Source organism: the organism of the source record quoted next, unplaced genomic scaffold (genome assembly GCF_019419815.1).
Source record: "Pyrus x bretschneideri cultivar Hongxiangsu unplaced genomic scaffold, Pyrus_bretschneideri_v1 Contig110, whole genome shotgun sequence".
In the NCBI taxonomy this organism is placed as follows: Eukaryota; Viridiplantae; Streptophyta; class Magnoliopsida; order Rosales; family Rosaceae; genus Pyrus; species Pyrus x bretschneideri.
The window spans coordinates 32,741-57,634 of NW_025999403.1; the positions used below are offsets into that span (position 1 = coordinate 32,741).

Below are 24,894 nucleotides of genomic sequence, written 5' to 3' on the forward strand. Positions count from 1 at the left end.
GGGTCGGTCGAGTCCTATCATAAGAAGGAGTAGTCCAGATAAATAAAGAGGGTTGAGGAAGTCCTAGTGAAACTAGGATTCTCGGCCAGCGAGGAATAAAGCCTCGAAGGGGGGTAAGTTCAAAGTCCTAATGGGAGTAGGGTTGTTTGAAGTAAAGTTGGAACGGGGCAAGGACTCCCAATCCAGATAGGGGTTTGATTCGGTCTCAAGAAGTGGGTACTATAAATACAAGAAATCATGCAACAAAGAAGGACCTTTAATTAAACATACAATTGCCCTGCGCAAAACCTCTCAAACACCTTGAGATTTTTCCTTTTCTTTTTCTGCCAACACACCTTCAGTTTGGATAAACAACACTGTGAAGGTGACCGGCGAACATCTTCAGTTTGGATAAATAGCATTGTCGCCGTAGAATCAGCCGACCGAGGAGCATCTTCAGTTTGGATAAACACCACTGCGTCTCGGTCGACTGGTTACCTATCCAAGTCTCGGCCGAGGAGGGTTTTCGAATCCTTATTGGCAGGGGTCATCTTATCAGCTTTCTCGGCGAAGTAAGGTGTCACGAGTTACGACATTTGGCGTATCGGACGTCGAGTGGTTTTATGATTGGGTATTCACAAGTAAGTTTTAGAGTTCGACATTCTGACGGCCGAACCACGTTCACCATCAAGACATACATCACCTTTGAATATTTGTGTCCGTATAGTCTAGTGTCGATTCGACATGCTTATACTCTTACGAACATAATCACGGTGACTGAATCAGGCACTGACGATTTGTGAATTTCGCAGAACTAGCAGCCTCGTTTTCAGGCTCTAGAACCTAAAGACCGGGAGTGCTCCTTCGTCGGTCGCAGTCGCAAGATTAAGAAGTCAGCAACGCGCTCAACGCGACAACAACGAATTTTACTCCTCAGCCGAGCTCGACCGACGAGTTAGCACGCTCCGCATTCTACCGAAGGACTTAGTTAGCCTATTAGTTACTCGGCCTGTGCGCCACGTAGGCTTTGTAATTTTTAGGAACAACAGTATAACATAAGATTTTGTTGGCACATCCCAGCCCGGGCCCTCACCGCATCCTTGGCTCGACTCCACTGTAGCAAGATATTGTCTACTTTGGGACCCGACCACACCCTCACGGTTTTGTTTCTGGGAACTCACACGAGAACTTCCCAGTAGGCCACCCATCTGGGATTGCTCTCGCACGAACTCACTTAACTTTGGAGTTCCGATGGAACCCGAAGCCAGTGAGCTCCCTAAAGGCCTCATGCTAGGTAGAGATGGGAATATACATACAAGGCTTAGAGGATCCAATCCCCTAGGCGATGTGGGATGTTACATTTGTGGTATCCACTTGTGTAAATATTGTAAATTGATGATCGAATTAGTTTATTTTCTCCAATACTATGGAGGATAACAAATTTTTGGACTTTGGGATTCCTTATATTTTCTCCAATACTGTAAATATTGGAGACTGTGAATCTGTGACAGTACTGAATTCCTTCAACCAGATGATAACTTTGTGATTCTATTATGTTATGTTGTGAATTTAAGTTTTCTTGCATGATTTTAGTCTTCTCTATGGCATGCAAACTTCAATTCCGAAGATGGCAGCCTCACACCAATTCCAAAGGAAATCCATACATAGCTCAGATACTGAGATTTTGGAATATTCTGCATTGTAGAATTAGATGGTGTTGCCTACATGGTGATACTAAAAATGAATTTAATTTGTTAGTGTGCACGACTGCTTATAATATCCTTCTCTTTATCACTTGATTATCTCAACCTTAGGTAATTAGTAATCAGTGACGAGAAGTTATTGTTTCTTTTGGATATAGCTCCTCGGCTTGATTATTATATTTGTCCAATTTTAATTTTGGAATTTTTCATTCAAGGAAAGATAGGTTTTCGCCAACTGGTTTTCTACTGCCTATATTTTCATTGTGCATTGATTGCCACGTGATTTCCATTCAGAAATAAGCTACTCAGAAAGCCGTGTTCCAATTGTTTGCTGAGAAGGTGAGAGACAATAAGGATTTGGTGTCTAGGTGGCCTGTTCTACAGGAGACACGCGTGGAATATTTCAAGGGAGCTAATTAACCTCTTAATTGTTCTTGTACAAGTAGCTTGCTACCCTTGCAGTTGCAAGCTCTGCCTTTTAGTTTTTTTGTTTCATCTTGGGAACCACTTAAGGTGACTAAATCCTACTTTTTTATTTCAGTATATCTGCATTGCCTATGTACTCCTACTCTTTATGATCATACTACGCTTTTTATGTTTACTTTGTATTTGTGTACTGTTTACATGTGGTGATATTATTATACCATTTTGTATTTTTTACTTTAGATTGCAATGTTTTGATTTTATATTTATAAAACATTGAAAACTATGGAGGAAATGGGTGAACTTACTCGAAAGTGTTTTGAAATGTCCTTTTAGTAGGTTTACTTATGTTTAAATCTTTTCTTTCTGTATGCTTTCTTCTCTTCATGTATTTTCTAACCACCACACGCTACATCTAGTAAATGGTTTATTGTTATTTGCAGGACCAAGTATTTTCTGAGAATGATGCCTTCTTTGCATGGACTTTTGTAAAACCAAGGCCTCTCTGGCAAACACTTCTTTCATTTGTCTGGCCGGTGGTTACATTGGCAATATGCTTGTTTCCTGTATATCCGCATCGGTGCAAGCTACTAATACTCTACTCATGTCTCGGGGTCCTGCTACTTTTTTTTTTCTCTACTAGTTTGTAAGTTCTGAACTTCTGGTCATTTGTTTTTAGTTTAAAATATCATTAGGAACTTTACATTTTCTTAAGTCTTATTGGTTTACAGTGATGTGGATATTAGAGTATAAATTATGTTCATATCATCCCTATTCAAAATGGTCACTATTTTATTACACTTACTGCTGTGTTGGATATAGCAACAATTTTGCACATTCATGATGTGGTGGACAGCAATATGCCTTGCAATTGACGTATCGAATTTCAGGGTATTAGAAGGTAGCTAAAGGGAAATCTAGTCTCTACGCTCTTATTTTTACTCAGGTACTCAATTTCTCTCTCTCTATCTCTCTCTCTCTCTCTTTCTGTCCCTATTCAATGTTGTCTCTGTAATTTCTTGAACCATTGGTTTTTTAAATAATCTTGTATTGAAATATCATTGCTCTAATTAAACGGGTTTAGTTACTTTCTAAACATCGTATTTAACTGGGTTAATGTGCATGAACTTTTCAAGTAATTTATTGGTGAACTTGTCAATCAATTTAATCATTGAATTACTGCTTTTATTTCAAATGGTAGCTACAAGCCAACCTTATCTTCCATGTACTTAAGCTTTCAATTTGCTTTGAGAACTATTAAATGTAATGAACTTTGGTATTGCCTTTGTTCCCTTAATCTGTATATTGCCTTTGTTTCCTATATCTTCTCTTCAACCTATTGTTAGAACAACGAGGGTGTGTGGTTTTGGTGTAGTGATATTTGTATCATAATTAAACTTGTGGTTGTGTGGTTTTGGTGTAGTGAGATATGATGAGTGATGAAGGACCTACATAAATTGTAGCGAGCTGCATGAAGTAGTGAGATACATGAAGGAGCTATATGAAGGAGTGATGAAAAAGCTATATGAAGGAGTGATGAAGGAGCTTCATACAAAGGGAAGATGCTTTTATCTGCACGTCTTTGAAAGAATTCAAGTTTGTATTTTTGGAGTTTGAGGACGCGTGCTAATATATTCAAACCATATCTTAGGTTTATAATGAATGTATTGGCTTTACCACATCGATCTTATATGCGTTTCTTTTTATTAATGATAATACAAAATATTCTTTAAACCAAGCTTAGTGGAAATTTTACCAAAAAACATATATTTCTTGCCCCAATTTCCATTGGTTTTTTTATTATTGTTTATTGACACACCCCAATCGAAGTCAGGGCATGCTGGCCGTCACGTGAGAGTGATGTAACCATGTGCACAGTGCGGAAGCTAAAAGTACGAATAAATAAAAACCAAGCTGTACACTGAGTAAATAACATACATGTGCAAGCGTAAGTGTGAAAAAACAATATTCAGAGCACGGAAGACCTAGTGCAGTCCAGGGGAAACAAACAATAAATAAACACACCCAGAGGTGGTCCTACATTAGTGATAATTTGTCAGATATGCCGTGAATTCCTCAAGAGCCACCAAAAGAGCTATCCAAACTAGAACCTGGAGGGGTGCACAATAGAAAGTGTGAGTGGGCAAAAACAAAGCTTTTCAAAATCATTTCAATATCAAAAGTTCTAACCCCTTGCCGTAAAACCTTTATAGCTTCCCAGAAAATAGAATATGCACATATATATAAAACATGCTCAGAAGTATGTCATGTCGAATGCCTCTAAATAGAATGTAAGTACTCAGGTAATGTCAATCAATGCCATGTAATTTGTCAGCCGGAGTCACCTAACGTGACCTGTACGACTGAATTTAGAGCTCAAATCCACAACTCACAAACTATACCTGCACACGAGTCGGAACCACCTAAAGTGGTCTGTACGACAGGACTAGGTGTAAATAAATACGCTCAAGTGCTACGATCACGTGAAGACTAGGCGAATAATCACGGGTCACATACGAGTCGGAACCACCTAAAGTGGTCTTTACGACAGGACTATGCACCTAACTTAGATCCAAGATGAGCGTGTGGTGCGAGAGGTGAACATCACGTGAAGGATTGTGCCCTACTCTGGGCGGGAGCACTAACACCGGGGGTGCAGGTTATGAGCTCTCTATGCATCTCAAATCACTACTAAAGACAAAACGTAAACCATAACTTACCTACACGTCCGCAACACCAAACATATGTATATGCAACTAATAATGCATAAATAAATAGGCAACATAATGCATGGCATTTAAAACATATAAAGATTTCATTTCGTTTTCTGGGAAAATCACAAGTATATAGGTATATACGGAAAACCAAAAGCCCACTCATTGGTATGTAAAAGGGTCATAACCCCCTTACCTCGAGTGACTGCGCTCGTCCTCAGGATAGGTCTCACCTATATGCGAAACAACTATAAAAACGTTAATTTAAAGCACATAACCCAAATTAGGTAATAACTTCTCATACAATGCTCAAATGGGGTGTGTGAATACACCAACGTGATCTACTCAACCTCACGAACATCCCCATATTTTTAAAATAATTTTCCAACGTCGCACGCCCCCCCACGCGCCGGCCAAGGCAAGGCCACATGCGCCGCCCACGCGCAGGCACGTGCCTGGCACACTGACGGCGTCAGTTAACACCGTCAGGAATATTCCGTTATATCTGACAGATTCCTTTAAAGTTAACCTAACGCCGTTTGGAATATTCAGTCGAAACTGACGGAATATTCCATCATCTTCTCCGGCCAACCTCCGGCGCCATTGCCGTCGTCGTCGCCGGAAAACCGAGAAATCTTCTAAGCTTAATTTCTCACTCGTTTTTCACCCAAATTTCACGAAATTGGTACCAAAATGAAGCTTACAACTAGAGGAACAAAACCTTACCACTTTCAAGCATTAAAACCAATGGAATCTCGCCGGAAAAACCTCACCAAATCCGGCCAAACCTGCAACTCACGATCCCGACGTCCAAAACCTTCAAACGAACCACCCTAAGCTTCCTAAGGACCTCACCAAGCTTCCTACAAGCCTGAAATTCCCAAAAACACATGAATTTACGTGTGCATGAACAGTATCCCTAATTGAACATCTCGGGTTCGACGTGAAAACGAAGGTGTCCTTACCTGAAATGGGTATGGTTGAACTCGTATGGACTTCACGAACACAAAGGTATGATTTTCTTCCTCGATCTACAACGTTCTCGAGTGACTTGGTCTTGTCCGTACACAAGCAAAAGAAGAAGGGAGAGAAAGACAAGGACACGGGATAGAGAGAGTCAACGGGAGAGGGTGATGGAAATGAAGATGGATGTGTGGCTGAGATGCAACCAACCAAGCACCCAAAACAACCACACAAACAACAATTATCCACTAGGGGCAAAATCGTCATTTCACACCTGCAGCACGAAAAATTCGGGACGAGCTGTCACATTTATAATTTAATTACAATATTTATTAAAAATTAAATAAAAAATATTTTTGCCAAAAAAAAAAAAAAAAAAAGGGTTTGTGCAACGAAGAAATAACCTACGTCGTGCAAAACCACTTTGCGCGACGTAGGTTACTTCTTCTTTGCGCGACGTAGGTTACTTCTTTGTCGCGCAAACCCTACTATCATTGCCTTGGCGCGACGAAGGTTCGTTGGGCTAATTTTTGCGCCATGTTTTTTTGACTTTGCGCGACAAAGGACCTGCTTCTCGTAAAGTGTTTTTTGTACTAGTGTGCCTACACACATAGTTTGCTTTTTTCTATTGAATTACTTCAATTTATGAAGAATTTCGAAAAAAATAAACTCTTGAAGCTCCTAAATTAGGAGAATGATTTACATGGAACGGATTCATTGCCACATGACGTTTCTTGTCTAATAATGCATTATCATGTGTGAAATTTTTTTTTTCACATGATAATATTTTGTTGTATTGAGACGTCACATTACGGTTAACTCGTTTTCTCTAAATTAGAAGACAGCGAAAGGGACTAGTGTCTGCTCCCACTAATGACTAATATTTAATGCTATTTTGAACATTTGTGTATTTACTTTCATTCTGTTTTAGTCTTTATTAATGTTTTGAATTTTGTTTTTGATACAATCATGTGGAGGTTAAAATTATCAAAATTAAATTTAAGATTATTAAAATATTTATGTCTGATATCCTAGTAGATAAAGTGTTGGGTTTCTAAGGAATATCTTATGGATTTGAAATTCTCCCCTACCCTAAATGAGTGTATTAGTTTCGAACTTTTCCCCCTCCCTAATAATAGTAAAGTTAAAATAAAAAAATAAAAAAATTAAGCTAGAGAGCAGTGGTGTTCTAAGGGACGTCTTATGGAGTTCATTCCTTGTTTATGAAAAGAAAATGATAATTTCTCAGTTAATTTTGCCAAGAAATGCTTTATTGAACTTGATCTCAATTTGTTAATTTGTGCATTTGTACTTTATTATAGATGTTTTTGAACTTTAATCTAACAGTTTTACATGTTTCCTTGTGTATGTGTGTATATTTTTAGATTCGAGAAAGTCAATGTACGAAGCTTGAGAAGTAATGCCAAGATAATTGGAACAATCATCTGCGTTGGTGGAGCCATTTACATGACATTTATCAAAGGCACAAAGTTATTAAACACACAATTACCGATCCCACCAAAATCTCTCTTGGGTTTGGCGGGTCAGAATTTGACGCTCGGTTGTCTATTTTTCATTGTAAAGGCTTGTTGCGCTTTGTTTTGGGTGATTCAGCAGGTACTAGTACTACTTGGATATACATATATACACACACACACACCACCTTATTAATATTTATGTATATATAGTTATATATGTATAGACAGACACACACACTTGCACAGAATTATGGAACTATATACATGTACGATTTGATCAACGTGCAAAAAACAGGTCCCAATTTCAGCACGTTGTCCATACCACTTTTACACAGCGTTTTGGATGGGTTTATTTGGTACCATATGATGAGTCCATATTATACTATATATTTTACTCTAATCTTAGTTATAATTTATTAGCTATTTTGGTAGAATTTAGATATTTTGTTATATATTTTCAAAATAGGACATTCGACTTCCTCTGGAGGAAAAAGTGATCCAAATGATGAATTTTAGAGTGATTCCAATTGGAGGATGTTCGTGTGCCTTTCAAGATATTTGTACCAAAATTCCAAATTTTTCTACTAGGCCGTTTGACTGTGGCGATGAAATTAAAGCCCAGCGCGTAGCTTTCCTAGATTGACGTTTTTGGACATTTGGAGTATTTTGGAGGTTAAGATGGCATATTTTGAGGAAGATTCCTTCTGAGGATTTGTAGGGAACGTCTTCATCTTTCAAAAGAGACCTTTTGGGACCAAATCAGAGTTGATTTGGTCGGTCAAAAGATGGATTTTCTGATGAAGTCCGAATTCTAGTTCAAATAGGAAACATTTTATTTTCTGTTTTATCATTTAATTATGTTTCCTAGTTTTCTTCAAAGACCTGTTCAAGGTAGGGTTTTATTTTCTATTAGTATAAATAAGATATTTAGCCATGAGGGTAAAAGGGGGAATGTACGTGGAGAATTTAGCTAGGCTTTGACACTTTGTATTTTGAAGGTGTTTTCTATCCTTTTTATATTTCAATAAATTCCTTTTGTTTTATGGTTGTTAGTAGTTAATTTTCGTTTGCTAGGGCGATGCCTTGAGCCTTAGCATGAATATGTAGTCTTTATTTAATTGCTTATCATATTATGCATGCATGCTTTGAATTATTAATAAATGTGCTTTAAACTGTCTCTATATCTTAATGCTTAGCTACGATTAGGATGTTTAGATAAGTAATCGGATGCAATTCGATCGGAATGCCACCGAGGAATTGAGTATTGCTTCTTGTGGTTAATAGTTGTAATTTCACCTAGGGCGAATGCCACGTCTTAAGGGTTAAATGGTTTCTCAAAGGGTTTTTACAAAGCGTAATGAGTCATGCAAGCTTATATTTGATGTCACATCCCGGCCCGGGACGGATCATTTACCGGGCCCGCTCCACCACCGTAGCACGATATTGTTCGCTTTGGGCTTACCATTCCCTCACGGTTTTATTTTTGGGAACTCACGAGCAACTTCCCAGTGGGTCACCCATCATTGGATTGCTCTAGCCCCCTTCTCGCTTAACTTCGGAGTTCCTACAGAACCCGAAGCCAGTGAGCTCCCAAAAAGCCTTGTGCTAGGTAGAGATGAGAATATACATTTAAGGATCACTCCCCTGGGCGATGTGGCATGTTACATTTGATTTGAATGCCACAGACGGATTGCATGTTTGATAAACATTCTAGCTTGAATGCCACAAGTAGAATATGCATAAGGAAAACCTAACCTTCAAAGTTGCATGTGTAATTCATAAGTAATTGGTAAATCTACATAGGATTGTTAATGGAATGGTGAAACCCTATGTTTTTACAAATTCGTTTTCAAAACTATTTTCTTTTGTTTTCCTTTACTTTGTCAAGTTATTTATTTGTTTTAATTTAAAATTCCTTTTTAATATTCTAGGTCATAAAATCAACTTTTTCCAATTTTTATTTTTAAATAATTAATTAAGATTTGGTATTTACATAAATTATTCATTCAATCCCTGCAGAAAACGACCATACTTGAGCCGTTTATACTACAACTACCTTGTTCTCTTGCAAGTATTTTGTGTGTTTTTATCCCTACTTTGACAAGTGGTAAAATCCCTATCACCATACAATCAGCAATAGTTACTTTTATCTTAGAGCATGACGTACAAGTACGGAATATCCATTCAACTCTTGAAATTGCAAGTGGTTTATTTGCAGTAAGTAGTCAGTTCTCTAGACCTTTTCTTTTCTTAGAAAAGTTACATTTAGTAAGGATTTTTTTAGGGTTTTCAAAAATTAACAGGCGGTACGAACTGTGAGAGGTTAACTAGTCAATCGACAATACATAGATGGGCGTGTCCTACCTATTAAATGCATTTTCTTCCTGTAAGTTGTATCAGTTGTTAAGTAGAGTTGTGTCTCTTGAGAAGAGCTATGTTTAGGAAGAGTTGTATCTCATTAGAAGTCTAGGGTTGTGTCTGCAACTCTTGGAACTAATCCAAGAGCTATGTCTGTTATGAAAAGGTCTGAATGTTATTATAAATAGCCAATAAGATGGCCTAGTGTTGTATTCAATTTGAAATCAATAAAGCTTCAGTTTTCTGTTTAAAACTCTCTTCCATATTCTCTCATATCCATCTTCCTCTAACAAATTTGGTATATCAGAGCCAATTGATCCCTCCGCTGTGTTAATCATGGCATCAAGTTCAAATTCCTCAACCATTGGAAATATTCAAAATTTAATGCCTATTTTCGATGGAGAGAATTATGAATATTGGAGCCTACAAATGAAGACCTTGTTCATCTCTCAAGATCTTTAGGATCTTGTAAAAGATGGTTACGAGGAGCCGGAAAAAACATCGACGGGAAAAGCGACACTGGAATCGCAACAAGCACTTAAAGAAAATAGAAAGATAGATGCCAAGGCTTTATTCCTAATTCAACAGGGAGTAAGCAAAAATCTCTTTCCAAGATTACTTTCTGCAACTACATCAAAGAATGCTTGGGAAATACTCAAAATTGAGTTCCAAGGTTCGCAGAAAGTGATCTCCATCAAACTCCAATCCTTGTGGCGAGAGTTTGATAATTTACTAATGAAGGAGAACGAATCCATTGAAGTTTTCTTCACAAAAGTTTATGGAATTGTTAACCCAATTAGAAGTTATGGGGATGCAATTCTAGACAAGAAAATTATAGAAAAAACTCTATGCAGTCTATCGCCGAAGTTCGATCATGTTGTTGCAGCAATAGAGGAGTCAAAGGATGTCGCTGCACTTTCGCTCCATGAACTAATTGGTTCTTTGGAAGCACATGAAAAAAGGATTAATAGGTCTACAGACCAATCCTTGGAGCAAGGCTTTCAATCCAAATTGGATTCGAAGGAGAAAGAAGACAAACAAAAAGGAGAATCTCAAAAGTCTCAAAATAGAAAAAGTAAATTTCATTGGCGGAATAATTACAACAAAGGCAACTATAACAACAACAATCAGCAAGGACGCAGCCATCAAAACAACCAAAATGGTAACTTTGTCCCTGAATGTTATGTTTGTAAAAAGACTGGCACAAAAGTGCAGATTGTCGGTATAAGTGTACCCGGTGCATAATACCCAACCATTCTCAAAGAGACTGCAGATATTAGAAAAATAATGAAGCCAATCTCACAGAAAATAATGATTCTCCAGAGCAACTATTTTATACATGTCTCAGCGCTCGTCAAGAACCACAAGATATATGGTACGTGGATAGCTGATGCAGTAACCACATGACGGGAAACAGACAATGTTTTGTCAAATTTGAAGAAAATGTGAATTCACAAGTCAAGCTCGGAGATGGAAAGCTTCACAACGTGGAACGCAAGGGTATTATCTCTATTCAAACTCGAGAAGGTACACCAAAACTAATCTATGATGTGCTATATGTTCCTAATTTGGCACAAAATTTATAAGTGTAGGACAACTCCTACAAAAAGGATTCTCTATTAAATTTGATGATGACCACTGTGTTATTTCTGAAGAAAACAAAGTCTTTCCGTTGATCATGACATCAGAAGAAAACTATGTTTTGGAAGCCGAAAATGTAGAAGAATCACTATTGTGGCATATGAGGTACGGACATCTAAATCAAAGAAGTCTACACCTCTTACACCAGAAAGATATGGTGGTTGGCCTTCCTTCCGTTCAGTCTAAGAAAGAAATACGTGAAGGTTGTATTTTTGGAAAATTCCACCGCTTACCATTTTCAGAATCAACATGGAAAGCAAGAGCCCCTCTTGAGTTGGTACATTCAGATATATGCGAACCGACTCGGACACCATCTTTTAATGGCAAGAAATATTTTCTTCTTTTTGTTGATGACTATAGCAGGATGATGTGGGTTTATTTTCTAGAACAAAAGTCAGAAGCATTCTCTTTTTTCTAGCAATTTAAGGCCTATGGAGAGAAACAAAGTGGATTCAATCTGAAGACGTTGAGAACTGATCTCACTTTGCCCAAATTTGATCTCACTTTGCCCCTAAAATTCAATAGTTGCCACTTTTGCTTCCTGAAACTCGATTTCAATCTCACTTTGTCTCCTGAAATGCCAAAATTGTCACTTTACTCCCTGAAACTCAATATTCACTCCATTTGGACTTGTTTCTATGTATTCCGTTAAATAACTGTTAAATTTACTTATGTGGCATAATTAAGGCCACTTACGGCTGGTGAGGCACAAATACAAAGCTCATGTATCCAATCAAATGGTGACAAATGTATTGAAACAAACAAAAAAAAAAAAAAAAGAAATTATCAAACCTTCACAGATTGAGAAAACAAATTACATATTCGTGCTCGTGAGCTCCTTAGGAGTTCAACCATACCCATTTCAGGTAAGGATACCTTCGTTTTCACGTCAAACTCAGGATCCCCCGATTTGGTCACTGTTCATGCACACGTTAATTCTTGTGTGTTTTGGGAATTTCAAGCTTGTAGGAAGCTTGGTGAGGTCCTTAGGAGGCTCGGGGGTGGTTCGTTTGATGGTTTTGGACGTCGGGATCATGAGTTACAAGTTTGGGCGGAGTTGGTGGTGTTTTCCCGGCGAGATTCTGTGGGTTTTAGTGCTTGAAAGTGGTATGGATTTGTTCCTCTTGTTGTAAGCTTAATTTTGGTACCAATTTTGTGAAATTTGGTTGAAAAACGAAGAAGATACAAAGTTTTAAAAATTTCCCGGTTTTCCGGCTCCATCGCTCCGGCGCCGACGACAGCGCCGGAGTTTAGCCGGAGAAGCTGACGGAATATTCCGTCAGTTTGGACGGAATATTCCTAACGGCGTTAACGGCATCAGTTAGTTTTAATGAAATATTCCTGACGCCGTCAGTGTGCCAGGCACGTGCCTGCGCGTGGGCGGCGAGTGTGGCCGTGCCTTGGCTAGCGCGTGGGGGCGTGTGCAGCGTCGGAAAATTTTTCTAAAAATATGGGGATGTTCCTGAGGTCACATTGGTGTATTCATACACCCCATTTGAGCTTTGTATGGGAAGTTATTTCGTAAGGTTGGTTATGCGCTTTAAAATTAACGTTTTTATAGTTGTTTCGCATATAGGTGAGACCTATTCCGAGGACGAGTGCGGTCACTCGAGGTAAGGGGGTTACGACCCTTCTACATACCAGTAAGTGGGCTTTTGGTTTTCCGTATATTCCTATATACTTATGTTTTTCCCAGAAAGTGAAATGAAACGTTTATACGTTTATATGCCATGCATTATGTTTGCCCATTTAATTATGCATTATTAGTCGCATATGTATATATGTTTGGTGCTGTGGACACACAGGTAAGTGCCAGGTGAGTTATGATTTATGTCTATGTTCAGTAGTGATTTGAGATGCATAGAGAGCTCATAACCTGCACCCCCGATGTTAGTGCTCCCGCCCAGAGTTGGGCATAGTCCTTCACGTGATGTTCACCTCTCGCACCACACGCTCATCTTGGATCCAAGTTAGGTGCATAGTCCTGTCGTACAGACCACTTTAGGTGGTTCCGACTTGTAGGTGACCCACGATTATTCGTCCAGCCTTCACGTGATCGTAGCACTTGAGTGTACTTATTATACACCCAGTCCTGTCGTACAGACCACTTTATGTGATTTCGACTCGTGTGCAGGTATAGTTAGTGAGATGGAGATTTGAGCTTTATATTCAGCCGTACAGGTCACGTTAGGTGACTCCGGCTGACAGATTACATGGCATTGTTTTGGCGTTACCTGAGTACTTGCATTTTATTTCGAGACATTTGGCATGGCATATTTCTGAGCATGACATATATATATATGTATATTCTATTTTCTGGGAAGTGTACAGGTTTTACGGCGAGAGGTTAGAACTTTGTTTATGAAATGGTTTTTGAAAAGCTTTGTTTTTGCCCACTCACGCTTTTTGTTTTGCGCCCCTCCAGGTTCTAGTTGGCTAGCACTTGTGGTGGCTCCCCAAAGGATTTTCCCGGCATATTTGACAGATTATCGCCAGTGTAGGACTACCTTTGGGTGTGTTTATGTAGTGTTGTTTCTCCTGGACTGAATTAGGTCTTCGTGCTCTGAACTTTGTTTTCACACTTACGCTTGCACATGTATGTTCTTACTTTGTGTATAGCTGGTTTTTATTTATTCGTACTTTTATTATTATTTATTAGCTTCTGCACTGTGCACATGGTTATGTCACTTCCACGTGACGGCCAGCATGCCCCGATCTCGGTCGAGGTGTGTCAGAACAGATGGCTCTTTTTGTTCTTTTTAACTATACATTTATTTTAGGATAAATTTGAAATATTACCAATTATAAATATTGAATCGATGAACTGATTTAAAAAAATAGAAACAAGGGAGTATAAAGAGAATTTTTAGTTTCAAGGACTAAAGTAGCGAGTTTTTGAATTTTAGGGAGCAAAGTGAGATCAAAATTGAGTTCCATAGAGTAAAGTTAAAAACCTGTATTTTTTTTGTGAAATGCAACTATTTGTTTACGTCAAGCTATAATTAATTGAAGAATTTATCAAATACAATTGAATGTCTTAATAGTTTTGAATTAACTTATTTTATTAAAAAATGATCTATGAATTATAAAATAAAATATAAATATTTAGATCCTTGAATTGAAAACATTTAGATAGTGGGCCACACTTTGAGGGAGTTATTTGAGGATCCCTCAAATAAAAAGTTATTTGTGACGGAGTACTACTTAGTTTATTATTGTCAGAGTTGTAAGCTCAAATTTATAATATTTTAGAAAGATGATGGTAGTTGAACCACAAGCTCAAATTTCATGTCAAAAAGATGAAATGTACAGCCATTAGGCAGCCACAAGCTGAAGAGTGGTAGTTGAACCAACAACTACAAATCCAACTTCATAAAGATAGTGGACTTGTGGTCCATCCACCAGTATCAAATCAAAACCCTATAGTCCTGACTTAATAACAATTCTATGGTCCTTCCTTCAACTATACGTATGACGTTCTCGACACTTCAACTGTTAACACGACTTTCACTTTTTCTTGTTGCCATAAACTGATAAAGTGTTAACTTTTGTAAACTACCCCAACTTTCTCTTATCTGCAAAGTCAACACCACTGGTTTACTGTGATCTCACACTCCAATTGTCCCCAAGTTAATAATCTAAAATACCATAACAAGTATTTTCTTGAATAATATTATCACCGTTTGTATACATCCCGACTCAATAAACAAATAGATATACGCTCATGCATAACGTACATGTATATACAAATATTTGGAGCATACGAGAAAATGACATACGTCGACGACCAATTAAAATATTAAATAAATAAGTAAAACGAAATGACAGGGCATGCACACACAAATAAGTCTTTCCAAAACAAACAGAGATTCATTCGCATAGCAGCTGATAAAACATCAAAATAGCAGCTGAACGACGTCGTAGCCAAAACCAAATGAGATCAAAGACTTTATACAGGAGATTAATATCAATAACCCTGGTCAATAAGATATGTTCCACTAATAAGAGCTAGCTGCCAATGCCAAACTATTCTCTACTTACATGCCAATATCTGATCGAACTCAGTGTCGCTTACTGTTTCCAATATCCATTGTCCCTCCTGTTGTTCCTAAACGCGCAGCATCCAACCGAATACACCACGATGAGGAAGATAAGGAATACAATGTTGACAATGGCCGTCTTCTTCCAATTACTTTTTATGTTGTCCAGCAGTCCAGCCTTGCACGACTGACAGTTGAAGCACAGAACCTTTTCATCATTCTGCCATGCACTGCAGTCAGGGTTGGAGGAAACGGTGGTACCGTTATTGGTCCAGGATATGGGGGTCACGTAGGTAAATCCACAATCATCCGATGGCTTACAGCAACCAGCCTGCAAATAAGTAAACACATTAGAAGAACCGTTACATTTGACAAGGTGAAAAACGAAATAACTACGCACAATGCACAGGGCAGTTCAGTTTGTGGTTTTACTAAATGTATACAAAGCCAAACAAGTGAAAAAACATACAACTCAAAGACATCAAGAACCATGGATAGCAATTACTCCCAAGACATTCTTATTAGTCCTACCCAGTTGTAATGGAGTGAAGAGGTAATTTCAAATGGGATTGTTTAAAGCACAATTAACGGGTATAAATACACATGTGGATGTGGATGCAAGGCGGTAGGTAGGGCGTCCACAACAGCTTGTTTCTAAAAGGGATTCTTATTTTCTTTCATGACACCAACTATATGCACTTTCAAAAAAGCATGATGTTACAAGGAAGCACGACCACCAACTCTCTAGTGAATAAAAGATGCAAACCCGTGAGATGATACCATTATTCCCCTGGCATAACAATTTATGGACAATATTTTGCAGCTTACAAGAACCTAATTCAGTCGTCAAGAATCAAAGTGCCACCGGAAAACCACTAACGTAAAGTATTACAAGAGTCTAACAAAAAGCGTAGTAACGGGGGCACCCCCAACATTGGAATGTACACCGAACAAGAACAGAGACAGCTCTCCAACCACAAAATGACTAGTAAGACGGGATTTGATTGAAAGGTAAAGCAAAGAATAAAGCCTTTTTATCCATCAATTGAACTTTTCAAAAGTCATTTTATACCAGACAATGAATGAAATTGATATTCTAACACAATCAAATATCTCTAAATTACTTGTTCAATCCAAAATTCGAAAATTCGAAAAAGTCAGACCTCCTACACCAACATGCAAGATAATGATAATGTAAAACCAAAAAAGTTGAACTACAATATTCAGATCTTAACATATTGTTCAGATCTCAAAGGACTGCACAAAGGGGAGAAAAATTATTAAAACCCAGATAAAATCAGAGAAATTAGAACGTTATCAACATTCAGAAACCACAACTCAGACCCAGAAACAAACATATCCAAGACTGGAAACAAAATCTAGATTAAAATCAAAACAAATTTCACCAAAGACGGGTTCAGAGACTAACATTTCAACCCAGTTGAAGAAAAAAAATTCAGATCTGGAGCAAGGATTAAGCAGAATTCAAAAAGAACCCAAAACAAAAAAGAAGAAAATATGATACCTGAAGCGCTGACAGGTTCTCAGAATAGAAGGTCTGGATGGTATCATTGACATACTTGTCCCTGAAAGTAGAGCAGACCTTGCTGTCAATGAGACAGCTCTTGATCTTGTTCCAGTTCTTGGTGCTGTTAACCCTCTTCTGCAGCCACTGCGAGTAGTCCCCGAGCTTGTACTCCTTGTACCCTCTGTTGGAAATCACTTTTCCGGCGCCTTTGTTGGTGACGGCGAAGGCGAAGATGGTGACGGCGAAGAGGACAACGATGAGGAGGAACATGACGAGTAGGTAGACCCACAGCAGCCACGAGACCCGGCAGCAGGCGCCGATTAGGCCGGCCAGCGACACCAGCATCAGGAATACGCCGAGGATAATGACGGGCTTGTCTAGGAACTTCTCGCACTCGGTGCTGCCTTGCTTGCTCAGCCATACTCCGGCCCACACGATCGGAATCGACAGCAGGAAAGTTATGAAGTTGAGGAGACCCACCAGGTTGTTGCTGACCCTCATTGTCGCCGGCGAGTTCAAAAACCCAGTTCGCAAAAAACAAGTTTTTTTTAGAGAGAAAGAGAGAGAGAGAGAGAGGTGCAGAAGTCGAATGAGGAATTGTGAAGATTGAGGAGGACGAGAACGCGGTGTTTATATGGTGGGTTTTACGGAAGCGTATCGGAGATTAAACCGTGTGGGGGTAGCGGAGATTAAACTAAACCGTGTCAAGTGTCATATGAGGATGATTTTTTCCTTCTCTGATTCGGAGTAGTTTCCAATATTGGCAAGGCAATAAATTTCACTCGGATTGACACCGCCACAAGAAATCCACAAAAGTCGCCAGCAGTTACAACTTACGAGTGAGGATCTTTTTGTGAGGAATCGGAGATTTTCAAATCATATTGGTTCATAATATATCGTGTAATTAAAAATTATTGTAAATTTTTTATTTAAAATTGATATAAACAATATCTGATAAAAACTGATTGCATGACTTACGATGGACGGATGTGATTGGAGGATCTCCAAAATCCTAACAAAGGGGATTGGGCGAGAATCCTCTCTCACAACTTAGAACTTAGTTATTTGACCAAAAAGAAGATATAAGACACTACCCTCAATTCATACCTTTAATTTTGGATTTTTTTTACGAACGATATTATTTAAATTAAGAGTAAGTCCACCACAATGGGATAGGCTGGGACAAAGCCTAAAAAATAGATTGGCTTCACTCAAATCCCCTCTAGCCAATCCAAATAGGCCAACCCATAGCCCAAGCCAGCATATAGGGTGGCCCAAAATGTGCTGAGTAATGTACCGGCCTATGTGACGTCAGCGAGACCCAATAATTTTTTTTGCGTTAGTCGTGTGGGAAACACGAGTCAGTGAGAAACACGCGCTAGTGGGCGTGCGTTCTTGACTGAAAAAAAAAAAGACGGCAGGGCCTGCCGTCTCAGACGCAATAAAGGGGAGCGGGGAGAAGCCATGTGGCGCTTATTCGGCTATTGGATTTCCAACGGCTAGTTTTCTGAACCATTGGATTTCCAATATTGGCAAGGTAATAAATTTCACTCGGATTGACACCGCCACAAGAAATCCACAAAAGTCGCCAGCAGTTACAACTTACGAGTGAGGATCTTTTTGTGAGGAATCGGAGATTTTCAAATCATATTGGTTCATAATATATTGTGCAATTAGAAATTATTGTAAAATTTTTATTTAAAATTGAATATAAACAATATCTGATAAAAACTAATCGCATAACTTACGATGAACGGATGTGATTGGAGGATCTCCAAAATCCTAACAAAGGGGATCCGGCAAGAATCCTCTCTCACAACTTAGAACTTAGTTATTTGACCAAAAAGAAGATATAAGACACTACCCTCAATTCATACCTTTAATTTTGGATTTTTTTTACAAACGATATTATTTACATTAAGAGTAAGTCCTGAAGGATTATTTTGGAAGATGACATGTTCATTTAAGCAACATCATTAGCATGCAATTAACAAATTAAAGGCGGAATCATGCTAGCATGCACTTAAAAACAAAACATTACCCATGAATGTTCAAAGTCTAGTAAAATGGTGAACCAATAATCAACTCAAAACAAAGTGAGTTGAAATATATACCTTTGTAGATTCCTCTTTGTATTTAAATAAAGGCTAATCACCCAAAGAGAGGGCCTTCATTCCTTGCATCTTAGATCTATGGATTTGGATGGATAAAAAAGGTTTCTCCAAAGTTCCCAAAATTGAGAACCTCTAATGATTCATCACCAAGGCATAATGAAGAAGAAATGAGTGACCTTGGAGGAGTTTGATTGCTAGATGATCCCTCCAAGGTGGCCGAAATTTTAGAGAGAAAGGAGAGCTTGTGTTCTTATCCTTTCCCCAAAAAACAACCCTTAATGAATTTTAGGCTATAAAGTCCTTTATATAGTCCCTTCAAATAAGTGACCTAATGGACCAAAAGCCCTATTCTTCTAACATGGCCGGCCTATAGGGTTTATTGGGCTTTCAAGCCCTTTGTTTATTCAAGTTGTCATACAACTTGAGTTAATGGGCTTGACATTCAAATCCCATTGGGCCTTGCGGCCCAAAACTAACCCGAGGTCTTTAACGAACTTATTCGTTTGATTAATTAACATATTAATTAATCCTAGCCTTAGATAAATAATTAAACCATTTAATTATTCTTACTCATCTCCGTTGTTTCTTCAAACTCTACCTTACTCGGTGAACGATCCATTAGGTTCCTTTTAGCGAGGCAGTGGGCGATTAAAACTCTTTCTAATCGATTGTGAATTGAAACTTACTTTCAATTCTCCCGTTAGTGATAATACACTTTTAGGGCTTCCAAAAACCATGGTTGACGCCTAGCAGCATGTCATGGTTACCCAAGCTAATCAGAAGAGGTGGAGAACCTATTCAGTTTTAGGATTACAAATGCAATACGGTCTTTCTCTAATACAATACTCTTGACCACATTGTTTGGTTTGATAGTTTATTCATGTCTACTATCCAATGTGAGTCTTGTGCTTATATGATTACCTTGAATGTGATTTGGAACACATTCCTAAATCTCATTCATACTTTGGCCAAAGATTCTTAATCATATCATAGAGTATTCTCCCTCAAACAGTTTGAAGGTTAGAGATCCCTTGTTGCGCATTCACTTGCCTCTATGACTAAGTGGCTTAACCCCAACGATGTCGTGGACACCCTCCTGATGGAGTGACTTTGACATAATCAAAGATTAGGGACCTAACCACAAGACAACTGTGATGCCTCAGGTCAAAAGACTAATTTGCATTATCCCAACCATGAGTTCTCATGTGACATGAATATGAGAACTCTTCGTTGATCGTGTTCAGTGAACTCATTCTCTATTGAGCACCTACATGCTTGTCTTGGTGTCACTCACACCAATGACTTGAGACTAGTCACTCTCCCTGAGAGAAGACACAGCACGTACTGATCTTAACGGACTGTCAATGCCCAATTGGCAATCCTATGATCAGGAACGTTTAGGATGTGTCTACGAAAGAATGGTCTCATGAATCTAACTTCTTTAGATCACATTCTCCCAATCACATATTCCTTGGACTTATCGTTTAAGCATATAACATTTATATGAGACGGCTCAAACAATAATGTTTGCCCTTTACATTTAAACTACATTAGTTTAACTTTGTGAAATGTCCGTAAAGTATCATCATATGATTGGTTTTAGGGCACATTTCCAACAATCTCCCACTTGCACTAGAGCCAATCAGCTTGGTTATCTGTGATGATACCTCTTCTGTAATTCATTTCATAAATGGCTGAGTAGTAGGCCTAAACAAGATGGATATCTATATGTTATCCATAGAAGCAACCTTGAGAATAACGACGTCACCATTATTCATGATTCCCAATCATGTGGTTCAGTCTCTCATTTGAGTTCGGACCTTGATGAGACCTTGATTCCCTGGCTTGAGTTATCGCCCCATTAGTGTCATACACTTTCTGGTTGGAACCGAATGGAGAGTTCATAAATGAACTTTCCCATCCAAACAACAATGTTGTAAGCTTCTATATGGCAATATATTTTGCATACATGATGGAACACATTAAAGTCATTACTTTTAACGTTTCCACCCAAATATCTCTTTAGTCATAATAAAGAGATATCTCATTATCACTTCATTCATAATGAAGAGATATTCTATGATGGATTAGATTCATAATCTAATACATTTACGCTTCCATTACATTACTCTAATTCTTCCTCATTCTTGAGGAATCCATCCTTAGTATTTCTTAAATACCTAAGGATTCACTTGACAGTTGCCATGGTTCTGATCCTGGGCTTGCACTGATATCATCTTGTACCGTTCTAGGTACAACTTATATCAATGTTTTCATACAATATGAAATACATAAATCACCTTTCTGCGTATGCATAAATGATTCTATTTACGCATTATTTCTTTGGGAGTCAAAGGGTACATTCCCTTTGAGAAGAACAACTTCCTAGTCTCACTAGAATTGTCATTCTAATTGAAGTTTATCATCATATGAGAAACTTCCTAGCATCTCTTGTCTATTTTAGGGATTGATATAATCCAATTATATCTTGAAATCTATCATTATAGATTTCCATCCCATGTATATAGACTATGTCTCCCATATACATTCTATCATTATAGAATGTTTAAAGTCATAACTTTAACGATGAAGAATTCCTTTCATTTTCAAAATTAATATATATCATGTATATATATTCAAATTTAGGAATATGATTAACTCCCACTAATCTTTTGTAAACCTAGTAAACAAAAGATTCATTTACATCTTTATGAGAAATCAAACGATTTGATCCTTTTTCTCATAAGATGCTTTATAGCTCCCACTAACTTGCTGAGATTCATGATGGATGGATCTCTACAACTTATATGTCTTGTGATTCTTAGTTTTAGACATATATTATCAAGACTATCTTGATAATGGTTTCGGAAACCCATATTATGTCCAAACATTGAATCACCATTTAGTTGTTTCTAGCAATCTTCGAATTAATTGAAACTAAGACTATGTCAAAGACGGTTTCTTCAAAGTCAACCATTTTCTTTGAGTGTAGTCACCTTAAGCTACCGATTAGCTATTAAGGTTTCATTATTTCGATTCAAATGGTACTTTACCATTTCCTTGAGTATATGTCATATATATACACTCAGTGTAGTCATAAGGATTTTCATTCTTATTTCTTTCGAATTAAGAGGTGTAACTCTATGACATAGTCATAAAGTTCAAACCATTCAACTGAGACGATTTATAAATCCTTCTCGACTACCTTGGAGCTTGTGGTGTAGGAACTAGGTTGTTATTTTTGTTGATCATATCAAACAAATATTGCTTATTAGCACACAACCCCAAATCTTAACATGTTTAAGATTTGTCTTTCTTTCCAACTACATCTTATGGAGTTATGAAAATTTTGGAAGATCTTCTAATTGACAATCATATTGTTTTTAGAAGTATATATATATCCTATATATGGGTAATCGATAACATCCAACGAACTAAATTTTATTCAAGTTCGTTCTTCTCCTAATGGAGAAATTCATTATCTTATGATGCTATTTTCCTTGATATCTTTCAAGGAAACTCATCTAAAGTGTTATCTTTCCTTGGATCAAATCCAAGGAGGTAAATACTTTTAGACGTCTTACTCATCAACTCACATTTCTTGAATTCTTTGAAACCTTTTGCAAAGTATTCGGACTTGTGTTTATTCAAAATAAACTATAGTCCAACCGAGAGTGATCTTCGGTGAATGTCATACAACATGAGTAGTATTATGTTGTGGACAAGTGCCACTAACATCTAAGTGAATTAACCTCAACAACTTTGTGATTCTTTCTTCTTTCCAAAAGAATAAAGATTCGAACATTTCGCCTCTATACAATTTTAACAAGAAGGTATTGGATCCGGATCTAACGATCCAAAGCATCCATCTATGACCAACTCGTAACTTATGTTTTAGAGGTATCACAACTCAGTTGGGATTAGTCACTCCCTTGCAACCTTTTGGGTTTTAAGCATCATCGTATTCTAAACAGTTAAACTACCACATCATCTCTACTATAGAGACAACCAATTAAATTACAATAATCTAATTATTGATTAATAAAGAACAATGTTTTGTCAAACAAAACATTTATCCATCTCTACTATAGTGACGGATTTAAGTTCCTTAAATTGGAATGTAAAGACAATCTTTAGTATTTTCCAATTTCTTTGGTAGTTCATATGAGAAAGTAAGTACAATCCGCTTTCGCAGAGATCTATATTTTATTCACTTTCCGAATGTGAAGTACTTTCTCTTCTCTCATTAATCTTCTACCTTTTATTAGCACACTTTTACAACAATTGTAAAACATAGTTACTAATACGGAATCAAGCATTCAAGTAGAAGAATCAACTGTTTTGAACTATTTCAAGAACATATTACAACACCTTCGAAAGGTGTGTTCTTGATACTTGCAAGACATTTCTTGCAAATACCCCTTCCAATGTCCATCCTTTCATAAAGAAAGTTTGTTCCCTTGGAGTTATTTTGCCTTCTTCATTTGACTTCTCCTTTGACTACAATAGTCATGGTCACTAAACTCCCACTATCTCTCTTGAAACTTATTTCAATTGTGTTATACACATCAAACAATTTGGAGAGTGTGTGGTTATTGTTCACTATATAGTTTACAATAAACTTAGTGAACCATTAGGATAGGGACACAAAGGTGAAGTCCTTGCCTAATTTCTGTCTCGTTAAGTGGTTTAACACTTCAACACTCAATGATTCAAAATCATCATAAGTCCATGTTGATGGACTATTTTTGTCAACCAACCATTATGTTCTAAACATAATTACAAACTTTCAAGAGTTGTTCAAGGCAACTCTCATTTCTTCATACAACAATTTGTAAGTGAAGAATCATGGCACATAAAGCGTCCATGCCCTTGTGCTTACTTCAAAAGTTCCTTGTTTATGTAACAAAGAAACAAGCACTAAAGTTTGTGTTGATTAAGGGTTGTTCAAAGCAACTCTTATTTCTTCATACAACAATTTGTATTTGAAGAATTATGACATTAAAAGTGTTGTCCTTCTCATGTTTAGACTTATCTAACATATTCTTCCAATGATACATTATCAATAGGAAGATTGTGAGGATGAGACTACTTAGTTACATCTACAAGCCATTAAAGAGAATCTATGGGATTGTAGAACTAAGTCCGGAAATTAAAGCATTCGGCTTTTCTTTGTCAAGTTTTGGATAGCGTTTGCAAATATATTGGTAAACAAATACATAACGAATATAAATTGATTGATTTTAAGCCATTTGATTCGGGTCTTTAAATCAAATAGCACCACCCACTATTTTTGGCAAATTTCATATCCCTCATCGGAATTCGAGAGTTTTGTTGAACTCTTAGCGGGGTATGGGAGACTCACCATTACCAAGCCCACCTCACGATGATACGATATCGGTTAGCAAAAATAATGATGAGAGAATAACACTTTACTCATTTACAACTCTTGTAATTACCCATCTAGTTTGGCCTCTAGAGAATGTGGCCTCACGATGATACGATATCGGCACCATTGCACTTAGTTAAGTTATTCCCACCATGCTTAGTTCATGAAGGGGTTCAAGAATAGCCTCACAATGATATGATATCGGCCATCCTCGTTGCCTACACTTACCTCATCATATGTTTATGGACTCCTCCTGAGTGTAAGCATGCACTTTGTACTCCCCCATGATAGGGTGAAGCCGGTGTACAAGTCACAAACGATTGGAGCCCACCACGGTGGAAGGCCACGAAGAGATATTCAAAGCATCTCTCGCTTATCAACTTAATAATGGTTTTAGTTGAGGGTTTTTAGGTCTCAACACATATAAACATACATTTTAATCCAATTAAAACATTTTGGTCCTATTACAACTATTGGTCCATATGATTGATTTAGTAGTATATAATACTCCCACTATGCTTTTAAAACGGTTTTTAAAGCAAGACTATATGGTACTACTAACAT

The 24,894-nt window shown here is 37.6% G+C and overlaps 1 protein-coding gene and 1 long non-coding RNA gene across 2 annotated transcripts; one reads left to right on the forward strand and one right to left on the reverse strand.

Annotated features, from left to right (window-relative positions):
* The first annotated feature begins 2,118 nt into the window (after nt 1-2,118).
* Nucleotides 2,119-2,868, forward strand: LOC125473957. Its single transcript, XR_007255689.1, has 2 exons — nt 2,119-2,195; nt 2,549-2,868. It is a non-coding gene; the product is annotated as an uncharacterized LOC125473957 (long non-coding RNA).
* Nucleotides 2,869-15,091: 12,223 nt separating this feature from the next.
* On the reverse strand, nt 15,092-17,430 carry LOC103928980 (tetraspanin-8). Its single transcript, XM_009338119.3, has 2 exons — nt 16,825-17,430; nt 15,092-15,630 (listed from the first exon to the last, which is right to left on the reverse strand). The coding sequence occupies exons 1-2, from the start codon at nt 17,326-17,328 to the stop codon at nt 15,331-15,333; spliced, it is 804 nt and encodes a 267-aa protein (XP_009336394.1). The 5' UTR covers nt 17,329-17,430; the 3' UTR covers nt 15,092-15,330.
* Nucleotides 17,431-24,894: the final 7,464 nt, after the last annotated feature.

Coding starts and splice junctions, on each gene's coding strand:
- LOC103928980 (XM_009338119.3), bottom strand. CDS start 17,328: ATGAGGGTCAGCAACAACCTGGTGGGTCTCCTCAACTTCATAACTTTC. Junction 15,631..16,824: donor AGAACCTGTCAGCGCTTCAG/GTATCATATTTT, acceptor ACTTATTTGCAG/GCTGGTTGCTGTAAGCCATC.